General features: G+C 31.6%; 2 protein-coding genes across 2 annotated transcripts; one reads left to right on the top strand and one right to left on the bottom strand.

Moving 5' to 3' along the window:
* Nucleotides 1-466: 466 nt before the first annotated feature.
* Nucleotides 467-4353, top strand: LOC113867061 (transmembrane 9 superfamily member 3-like). The gene is made up of 7 exons (XM_027502017.1): nt 467-798; nt 905-945; nt 1033-1615; nt 1842-1979; nt 2269-2425; nt 2530-3014; nt 3841-4353. Exons 1-7 carry the CDS (start codon nt 656-658, stop codon nt 4058-4060), a joined length of 1767 nt encoding a protein of 588 aa, XP_027357818.1. The 5' UTR covers nt 467-655; the 3' UTR covers nt 4061-4353.
* A 4035-nt stretch (nt 4354-8388) lies between these two features.
* Nucleotides 8389-10312, bottom strand: LOC113867995 (transcription factor MYB52-like). The gene is made up of 3 exons (XM_027503535.1): nt 10147-10312; nt 9165-9554; nt 8389-8763 (listed from the first exon to the last, which is right to left on the bottom strand). The coding sequence occupies exons 1-3, from the start codon at nt 10259-10261 to the stop codon at nt 8585-8587; spliced, it is 684 nt and encodes a 227-aa protein (XP_027359336.1). The 5' UTR covers nt 10262-10312; the 3' UTR covers nt 8389-8584.
* Between the last annotated feature and the right edge of the window lie 1227 nt (nt 10313-11539).

Here is an 11539-nt window from a genome sequence, read left to right as displayed (position 1 = left end):
AAAAATTTCTGTTGCTGTGCCACTAACATGCTATCAGTTAAAGCAGCAACTTACCCCAATAATATAAATAAAATAATAACTTCTTTTAAATAATTATAAAAATATTAAATTAAAAGTGATAATTATAAAAAAAATGTTGACAGTTCTTCACTGAAATTTATTAAAAATAAAAATTGCATAAATTTTAATTTTTTCTTACTTTTGATTTAATAATCATATGCTATACCTCTGTAATTTAAAATAATTAAAAATAATAATTAAAATATAAAAAAACATGTTAAAAATGTGTAATTTATGCATTTTTAATAATTATTAACAACTCTTATTTAGTAATTAAAATTGTTTTGACAAAATGTTTCGTCCATATTTGGTTTAACCTTAAAAATACCTGAGGTTGTCTTGCCTTAAAAAAAGAATTATAAAAAATGAATAAATAAAAAGAAGAAAAAAGGGGAAAAAATAGTGTAAGGTAAAACATCAAACATTACAGTGAGGCGGTGAGTCGACGTCACTTCACTCACCCTCTTCTCCTTTCTTCGTTCTCCTTTCTTCTTTCCTTCCGTTTATTAACACTCACACAACGTCTTCTTCTCCTTCATCTCTCTCTCTCTCTCTCTCTCTGAAGAGCTCGAAGATTCATTCGAAGCTCTCACCGATGAATCTCTTCTTCTTCGTCTTCTCGCTCATCACCTTCACCTCTCTCTCCACCGTCAGATCTGACTCCTCAGATCACCGTTACAAAGACGGCGACTCCGTTCCTCTCTACGCCAATAAGGTTGGCCCCTTCCACAACCCTAGGTATCTTCCTTCACTTCTCTCTCCATTCTCTCTCTCTCCCTCTCTCCATTCTCTCTCTCTCCCTCTCTTCATTCCCTAACTCTCTCTTCTCCTCTCTTATCTGCAGCGAAACCTACCGTTACTTCGATCTACCTTTTTGTTTACCAGGTAACGACGTCGTTTCATTCATTTCGTTTTTTTTTTTTTAATAATTTTTCTTAATTTTTGATTTAACTTATTTAATTACATCACCAGATCATTTGAAAGAGAAGAAGGAAGCGTTAGGTGAGGTTTTGAATGGGGACCGTTTGGTTAGCGCGCCATACGAACTCGAATTTCAACGCGACAAAGAATCTATTCCGGTTTGTAAGAAGAAACTCACCAAGGAAGAAGTTTCGCGTTTCAGATCCGCGGTTCGTAAGGACTACTACTTTCAGATGTACTATGATGATTTGCCGATTTGGGGGTTTATAGGGAAAGTTGATAAGGAAGGAAAGGACCCTAGTGATTATAGGTATTATCTTTACAAGCACATTCATTTTGATGTGTTTTATAACAAAGATAGGGTTATTGAGATTAATGTTAGGACGGATCCGAGTGCGCTTGTGGATGTTACGGAGGATGGTGAGGTTGATGTGGAGTTCTTTTATACTGTTAAGTGGAAGGAGACTAATACTCCGTTTGAGAAGCGGATGGATAAGTATTCGCAGTCCTCGTCGTTGCCGCATCATTTGGAAATTCATTGGTTTTCGATTATTAATTCGTGTGTTACCGTGTTGCTCTTGACCGGTTTTCTCGCCACCATTTTGATGCGGGTGCTTAAGAACGATTTTGTCAAGTAAGTAGTGGTTGTTTGCTGTGTTTCGATTGGATTTGACCGAGGTTTTAAATTACGGTCGCGAGATTGTGTTGAAATTGCCCGAAATTGTGGGCACTTGTTGTCAATGTGATCACAATTGCGGTTGTGAATCGCAATTTGAAACCTTGAGTCTTTGATGAAGATAGTGTTTTGTTTTTTGGCTGAACTGAATTATGGGTGTTGCTTTTGTTTGAATTGTGAATAGGTATGCACATGACGAGGAATCGGCTGATGATCAGGAAGAGACTGGTTGGAAATATATACATGGGGATGTGTTTAGGTTTCCCAAGTTCAAGTCTTTATTTGCAGCTGCCCTTGGATCTGGTAGCCAGCTGTTTACTCTGTAAGTTTTGTCTGGCCCGTTTATATCTCTTGTAGAAGATTGATTCTGGAAAATTAGGGAGTGTTTGGTTTGAGAAATGTAATTTTTATTTTCATTTTCTGGTTTTACTGTTTTCTGTACAAATATTTGAAAACGGAAAATAAGATAAAAATGAGGTGACATTTTTGTAATTAACAGTGAAAAGAAAAAGATAATATAAAACAATTTTTTGAACCAAACAGCCCCTTAAATTGTGATGTTTTTGTTGATTGATTCATCTCAATAAGCTGTATTTATGAACGGTATGCAGAACGGTGTTCATTTTCATATTAGCACTTGTCGGTGTGTTTTATCCCTACAACCGAGGGGCTCTGTTTACTGCACTTGTTGTCATATATGCACTCACTTCTGGAATTGCTGGCTATACTGCAACTTCGTTCTATTGTCAACTGGAAGGAACAAACTGGGTATTCACATGTGAATTTTATTTGCAATTTGGTTTGGTATCTGCTGAAGTTGCTTTTGTTTTCTGATCTTAGTGTTTGTATTCTTGTCATTTTTGTTATGACAGGTTAGGAATCTGCTATTGACTGGATGCCTTTTCTGTGGACCTCTGTTTCTGACGTTCTGTTTTCTGAACACTGTTGCAATTGCTTATAATGCAACTGCTGCACTCCCATTTGGCACAATTGTGGTCATAGTTCTCATATGGACACTTGTTACGTCTCCTTTACTTGTATTAGGTGGGATTGCTGGGAAGAATAGCAAGGCTGAATTTCAAGCTCCCTGCCGTACGACTAAATATCCAAGGGAGATTCCGCCTCTGCCGTGGTATCGTGGAACAGTTCCTCAGATGGCAATGGCAGGATTTTTGCCTTTCAGCGCTATTTACATTGAACTTTACTATATATTTGCCAGTGTATGGGGTCACAGAATTTACACCATCTACAGCATCCTGTTCATTGTCTTCATCATTCTCTTGATTGTTACTGCTTTCATTACTGTGGCATTGACATACTTCCAGCTTGCTGCTGAGGATCATGAGTGGTGGTGGAGGTATGAAATCGCCATTTATTGCAAATTTCTTTCATGTTTCTTATGGCTTGGTGTTTATATTTGTTTTGGTTAGGTAGTGAATATGAGATACCAACTAATTCTGTTGTTAGCTGGATCTTGTATGATATAACTGATATATGATGATCTATATTGAATTAATGGTGGGTTTGGGCTAACAACTTAAGCTTAATAAATAAGAGCTCTATAATATGAGCTTATTTTGATAAAAGCTTACCTTGGAACTTACTGAAATATGTCAAAAAGAGCTAATGGAGATCATATGCCACTTTCATAAGCTTAACCAAAGTAGCAAACACTTACTAGTGTAAGCTTAATTAAGTTCTGTAGATGTTCTTCTAGATGCTACTTAGTGAGATAAGGCTTAAGGCTTGGTTCTTGTCGTCATCATCTTTATTAACATATGCCAAGATTTTTGATGAAAAGGAGTTGTGATGATACATCAGAATGCATGAACTTCCCATGTCAAATATATTTGTAGTAATGTTTTGGACCAGTCACTTCAAACTTTGGGACATCATAACTGAATTGGATAATTCCTTATTGATGGTTTGTAAAATGTCTGACTCGTGATCATGAACAAGCATAGATACTTATGCTTGCTTTCATGGTTTTATGCGTGTTTTGATATATCTGGACCTTAATGCCGCCATTCTTCATTTGATAGGACAGGCTTTGTTGCTTTATGCATCGATTTATTGATTATTATATAATTTTGACCCTTTTCATTTTTGGGATTTGCATTTTCAAAATTGATCACATGGAGTTTTGAGGCTTCGAGTTTAACGTGTTCTTGTTTTACTTGCAGATCATTCCTATGTGGTGGTTCAACTGGCTTATTTATCTATGCCTATTGTCTGTATTACTACTATGCACGCTCCGACATGTCTGGTTTCATGCAGACCTCGTTTTTCTTTGGATACATGGCCTGTATATGCTATGGTTTCTTCTTAATGCTTGGAACTGTTGGATTCCGTGCAGCTTTGCTCTTTGTCCGTCACATATATCGATCCATTAAGTGTGAGTAGGCATTTTGTCATCTCAAGTCCACTAGAGCTATAATCTTCATTTCATAGGCATTCTGTAGAAAATTATAGTAATTTTGCAGTTGTTTTGTGTACTATTACGGAGGCTGGGTTGGGTGGGTTTCTAGCTTCCAGAGCAACTTGTTAGATGGCAAAGGGTGCTTTTCGGGATAACGTCTGTACTACCATATCTTTAACTAAACTCTTGCAATACTCTTTTTTTGGTCATTTTCAACGTTCTTCATCCTGTCAATTTTCTAGCTGTGTCAACACAACCAAGTTCTACAGTGATTATGGCAAATTCATATTATCCACGACTGTCAATTTTGAGACCCAAAATGCGTCACATATTCGGTCATCCAATTGCATCGAACTTGGCCGTAAATTCATTTACGTAATTTTAGACTAATGATCAAATCGTGAGACTAAAAACAAAGATTAAAGATCAAATCGCTAGACTGAAAAAGAGAAGACTACTAATGCCAAATCCAATCAAATCAGTTAAGAATAATTGGCGAAAACGATTGAAAAAAAAGAAAAACAAAACAAAACGAGATGTCAGGAATTTTGAAGAAAAACGTTCCAAAGAAACATGCTTTTCTCTATATACGATGCAGTTATTCTAGTTTACAGTTCCGATCTTTTGAATCTTTTGTACCATACTGGCATACTCTGATATTATAATCTAATTCTAATTTCACAAAGACCAAAAGAGCCCCGAAAATGACTAGCCTAAAGATCTCCCAAATTCCTTTCAAGTCCCCATTTCATTTTTCTCTCACCTTCGGTATATTCTTTCTTCCTATCTCACCGACAACGGTTTTTGTTCTCACCTAGATCCACCGTGTGTTTTCGTGTCTATTTTTGTTTTCTTTTTAGAGGGGTCAATTTTCCAGTTGAGTGACAGGATGATCAAACAAACTTGAGCCAAAATATTTGAAAGAATAAAATTGGAATCTCACGCACGGATAAAATCTTCTATGCTTTCCAATCATGTTCTTGAATAACTTGGAATCTTGGATTTCCTTCTTGTGGACATCGTGCATATATTTAGAACTATATATTTACATATATAGCAGCAAGGTCCCTCTGTGCCACGTGTTAAAATTTTCCCAGGTTAGCACAGAGGGACTATTCTAGATGATTACGAAAGTGAATTCAGATGGGGGGTTATAGGAATTTAATCATTCATGTTACATTATTCAAAGTTTGCATAGAAATTTTACTTTTGGTTTTTCTAGCTGAAAATTAAGTTACTGATGTATGTTGCATTAGCGTAATTTTCCTAGAATTGTTGAACTGATAATTAATTTTAAAAAGTCTTGACATCAACTATTAAAACTAATTATAAACATATATAAATAGTAAGTTTTTGTTACAAAAGAAAGTATTTATCATCCCATCATATTTTTTCAAAATAATAATTTTTAAATAAAATTTATCTTTTTCAGATGTTCATCCTTTTTGTGTGTGTTTGTATTTGCCCTTAAAACCAAAATGAGAAAGACAGTCACTTAATTTTCTTCCATTAAACAACAACGTCTTGTTTTCGGAGCGTTTGTTGCTTTAGTAAACAACAATGGAAATGACAGTGAACTTCAATAAAACTTGTCTGTCGTGCTTGCTACCTAGCCCCACTCTATTCATAACATCAAATATTTCCCTTAATATTTTAATAAAAATTTAATATTTTTAATTGCTTAAACTCAATTTTAAGAATTAAAAAAATTATCAAAAACGGTTTATGTGAAAATAAGACAAATAAAGGTTCTTTTTCTGCTATGCACATAATCCCAAGGACTGATTCCTACTCATGAGCTGAGGTGTTAGCCTAACTTACTTAAAAAAACAAAACATAAGTAGTGTGAATTTAAATAACCTACTAGCTTGAGTTGTTAACATCATAAAATGGTAAAATAAAAACTCAAAAAGTAAAAAGGCTTACACGAATTTTAAACGACAAAAATGATTTTATTTTATGATCTTTGTCACTTAAGTTTTTATATTTTTAATTTTCATTTACATTTAAAAATATCCATATCTATTTTAGTGGTGATTTTATAATAAATTTTGTTATTCACGGTCATTTTATCCAATTTGACGAAATTAATCGGATACTTAATATTACAATATTTGAATATTAGTGGCCATAATTTTTAATTTGTAAAATTGAATCTTAATTTTGGTTACTATTTTGTCCATTTTTTCATATATTTCTCTCTCTACAACTATAATATATATTCTTTAATTATCATACATATAAATATAATAATATTAAAAATAAAATAATAAAATATTTATTTATGATAAAATAATTAAAATTTATACTATAATGTAATTTTTTATTAAATTAATTATGAAATAATTTATGACTATAGTTTATCTATTATCAATATCAATTTTTCTACACTATTAACTAGTTATAAAATGATTATTATAAAAATCAATCATTCGCATAGCAATATAACAATTTTTTTATGCAATCAATACATTTTAATTAAATTTATAATTTATTAATAATATATATTTTTAAAATCAATTAACAATAAACTTATGCTTTTATAATAATTTTTATTTATTACTTATCATAAATATATCCACGCATAATGCAGGAACGAAATCTAGTTTACCGGCTACATATGGTTGATTATGCTAACTTGAGAATATAAACCGAATCAATTGAAGCTAGCAACTTCAACAATTTCTTTTAATTATCATATATATATATATATATATATATATATATTTAAATATAGGAGATATGAAGTAACCCATCTCAAAATTCCAAATTTAATGGAATAGCATTTTGATATTTTTAGAACATTTCATTTACAGAGATATTTTTGGGTACCATTTATTTTTGCTAGGATTCCAACATCCCTTAATTATTAATGTTTAATATTCTTACGTCTATCCAACTTACTTGAAATAGCAAGAAAATTATTTTATTGTTGATATATTTTTTTTAAAAAGCATAGTTAAATATTAATTAGTCACTGGTTAAAAAGTATTGTTTTTACTACACTTACACGCTGTTAATGTTAGAAAAAAAAAGAAAACAAGGAAGATCTTCCTTAATTTTTTAGTTACTTTTAAAAGAGTTGATTAGATAATTCAAATGTTTCTTTAGAAGATTTTGGATGCAATTGTGGACAATCTTTTACATTCCTCTTTCTTTTCCCTTATCAATCAAAGACTTCTTTTCAATTTGTCTAATTCATCTCTATTAATTTCTACCCTTTCTTGCTAACTTTCTAAACAAAACGTAATTAGGAGAACACGAATCCATTTTCCTTTTGATTTTTCTTTAAATTTATTATTAACAGATCTTTGCCTTTTCTTTAAGGCACATTTACTTTTATCAAACATACACATATAAACTTGTTAAAGTGAGTTAACAAAAATATATTTGCTGTTAAAGGCTTACTTTAAATTTATCCAATTTATTTATATATACAATAAGTGTCTGTATGAATTAGGAGATTGACCACGTAATTAGTTGATCATTACGTGAGTGGTTGTTTTATTGTAACTAAGAGGAATTTTATATATGGTACAAATATTTTGAAATTCGAGTAAAATATATAAAATATAAATTTAAAGATAAAAATTTAAAAATAATACATAATCTAATTAAATGGATTATAAAAGCACGAATTAAAAGAAAATTATCCAAAAGATGGACATATTCAATTAAAAAGAATTTAAAATTAAAAATTCAATAAAAAAAATGACATGAGTTGTAAGTATATATAAAGAGATTTAACTACCCTCAAAACATTAAACTCTAATTTAATATAGAGGTGAAAAAAACTATATCCAATTCTACTTTTACCAAATTAATAGCTCTTATCTTTTGAAATTTTTTTAAGCAATATCAGTTTGATTTAATCATTAACACCCCGAATTATGACCATTTTCTTTCTTTGCTTCTAAAGATAAGGTTATAAAAGATAAAATTTAGCTCAAAATTTTAAAATTCTTATAATCAAAATTTCAAATTAAACAATGAGATGAAAATACTTTATTTAACATTAAATCGACTTCATTAGAGTATGTTATTGAATTGAAGAAAAAAATAACAGATAATCTATTATTTGATTTAAGAACTAATAATGAAGGCAAAAGAAAATTTGGTGTCAATCTATCGATCTCTGCCTATACAATCTGGCTACCTAGAACAACAAACAACCGTGCAATTATGCAAATAATACCAAACCATGATATCATCATCCCCTAGCTAGTCTTTGAAGTACATGCAGACATATAGAATCTTTAATTAAAACTGCAAAAGATGACATTTATAATTTTCTTCACTTCACATCATGCAATATTTTGATTTTTGATGCATTGGGGTTTCTCATAAGCACTTTTTACATGTTACAAATGTACACATATCCTTAAATATGTTACTGTTTGTGAATACAGTAGCTAGTTACATGAATGGATCATATCTACATCGAGATTTTGTTCTAGTCAGGCTCAATTCATACAAATGGGTAATTAAGTTGTACTTTGGCAATTATGTTAGCAGCTTCCAGTAGACAAAAAATCAATGAATGGAACACCATTGTCCTTGTTCTGTTGTCCCTCATTATCTTGATTCACTTCCTCATCATCTCTTTTGGCATTGTCTGTCACTTCACTTTTATTGGAATCGGTATTTACTTGAAGAAAATCATAAAACTCCACCGATTGACTCTTGTCTGTAATAATATCAAACAAACACAACAAGATTTTCATTATTAACTCACACCCAATGTGAAAAAAAAGTAGTAATTTTTATAGATACATATGATTGGTGAACTATACACAATTATATGCAAATGTTACGAAAAATTATCATTTATTAACAACAAAGTAAATAGTACAATTATTATTTAAGATAGACAATGTGAATTATTACGTTTCGTTGGTCCATTATACAACTATAACCAGAAACTCATACTGTTTATATTAATAGTTTAATTCCTGTTAGACAACTACTATATTAACAATGGCAATGAACCTTAAGTAATTTTCTTTTTCTGTCAGTATATAACATCAATTATTATTTTTTTAATGAAATTAGTTATTGAAGTTGTACAAAGCATGAAAATGGATGTACCTTGAGGCATTGTGGAACTTGGATCTTGAAAGTAAAACTTCTTAGGAAATTGGAAGGGGCTACTTGTGACACAAGGGTGGTTGTACTTTTCATAATACTTCTCAACAAAAGAAGGAATAGTCTCAAAATTAGTCTCAAGGTTGGGAGAAAAAAGAGGCTGTTTTACATTGTAAATTTTAGACCTTTCTCTTCTAATCCTTGCCATCATCACATGCCAATGATTTTTAACAGCATTATCAGTCCTTCCAGGGAAGTGTCTTGCAATTACAGCCCATCTATTACCATGAATCCTGTGAGAAGCTAGAAGACGCTCTTCTTCTTCCTCTGTGAAAGGACTTCTGTTTATTCTTGGGTCCAATTGATTGAACCATCTCAACCTACAACTTTTCCCTGCACACAATTCACGGTTAACTTAATTATGATAAAATTTATTAAACTTCACAAGCTTATAACTTATAGTAGTGCTTTCACTTGATATATGCTCCTTAGATATTAGGATTTTATATTTAATATAGGAAATCTTTATATTTTTTTAATCTTTTAAACTAACCCTAGACAAAACTAATTAATTAGTGAAATCGTAATTCTATACTAATATTAGCTACTTAATTATTACACAACTAGTTGCTGTTTTCCACAAACTACCTATCGTAATATCTCCACGAGTTAGTTGAGTAAAACTAAATAATTTTTTCAAGAGACACTGTTTTCTTACTCCAAAATTTTTATTCGTAAAAAAAAATCGCCTACAGCTTTAATGAAATTTTTACAAGGCAATTATTATTGTTACTAAAAAAATTGCAAATTATTATCAGAATACGACCAAAGTTGAATTGAATGAGTTAGGTCGAACTCATTTTTTAAGATATTTTCTCGTTAATGTAATTAATGTTTACTGATCAAATTATTTTTTGATCTGATCATGGATAAAAAGTTGTTGTAAGAAGAAGATGAATAAGATGACATGAAATGATTATTTCACCTGATCTTCCTCGGAGCTTCTCAGCTATGGCATTCCAATTATGAGGTCCAAAGCGTTCCACCAACTCTCGAAGCTTCTCATCCTCAGCTGGCCTCCAATGGCCTCTACTGCACATATTATCTCTTCCTAGAAACTAATAAAAACAAATACAAGCACAGAAAAAGAAGAGAGAGAGATAGAGAGAGAGAGAGAAAACCCTAATTCAAGAATAGGGTTAATTATTTCCCTACCCTCTTGTTTGATCTATATATCTTCCTTTTCCCTATGTTATATGAACTCGAAGGTATGATGAGGGAAGAATACTAAAGCAATAAGAGAGAGGAATACAGTGATAAAGAGGAGATAAGAAACTAACAATAAAGACAAGGGAATGGAAAGAGACACTACAAGAGAATATATGGTGGGGGAAGATGGGAAAGTGTTTTCCGTTAGAGAGTTGGAGGGATTGGACAAACCTCTTACACCTGCGATTGATGCAAACGTTTTGGCTAACAAACCGTCTTATAAGTAATACACATAGATACATAGATATAAAAATAATAATAATATAGAATAATATGTATACATATATACACACACATGATGTGAGGGAAAGAAAAGAGGTTGCTTAGAGGAGCGAGTTTGGTTCTGATTTCAACATCTTTCCAAGTTTCTAACCTACAACGTCTACTTATAACCCACCAAGCGTGCTTATTTTCCATAAAATATGTATTTACTAATGGAATTACATCGAAGCTAGATGATTTTCTTGCCCTTCCAAATGGGTATGTGTCTTACATGTGACATCAACAATAAAACGTAAATCACTTTGCTATCGATTATGTTAAAGCGTACATGAATGTATAGAGCCAATTGACATCGATTGCTTTTAGAATAATAATAATAATAATGAAATAAATTCAATTACTTTAACAGAAAAATCAACACAATGCACAGTGTTCTCACTTAAGACGAAGACTAGCTAGTTTTGGCATATATGTTTGTGTGACATGCAAAATACAAATTGGAGGAAATATATGTAAGAAAATTAATGGTTGGGGGAAGAGTTTGGTATTATTGTTACACTAAATTTGGAAGCTGTACGCAGAGGGATAGATATGTTTTAGGTTTTGATTTCATTAGCTTTTTTCGGTCGTAACTAACAACATTATTTGGCTTAGAATCCTTACAACTGCACGTGGACTCGACACTGTTCCATCCTCCGCTGTTTAAAAACACTTCTTCCTTTTGAGTCAAACATCTGTTCTACCCCCTCTTTGTCTCCCAACTCCCAAATATTTACATAACAAAATACAGCAAATAATTAATACTTCTGTATATGAATGATTTCCTAGTTTAATTTCTACATGGGTTTCTCTTACTCATTTATAAAATATAAACTTTAAGCCTTTTA

This window comes from Abrus precatorius, unplaced genomic scaffold (genome assembly GCF_003935025.1).
Source record: "Abrus precatorius isolate BTA unplaced genomic scaffold, Abrus_2018 Scaffold5, whole genome shotgun sequence".
Classification (NCBI taxonomy): domain Eukaryota; kingdom Viridiplantae; phylum Streptophyta; class Magnoliopsida; order Fabales; family Fabaceae; genus Abrus; species Abrus precatorius.
This window is presented reverse-complemented; position numbering and strand designations above follow the sequence as displayed.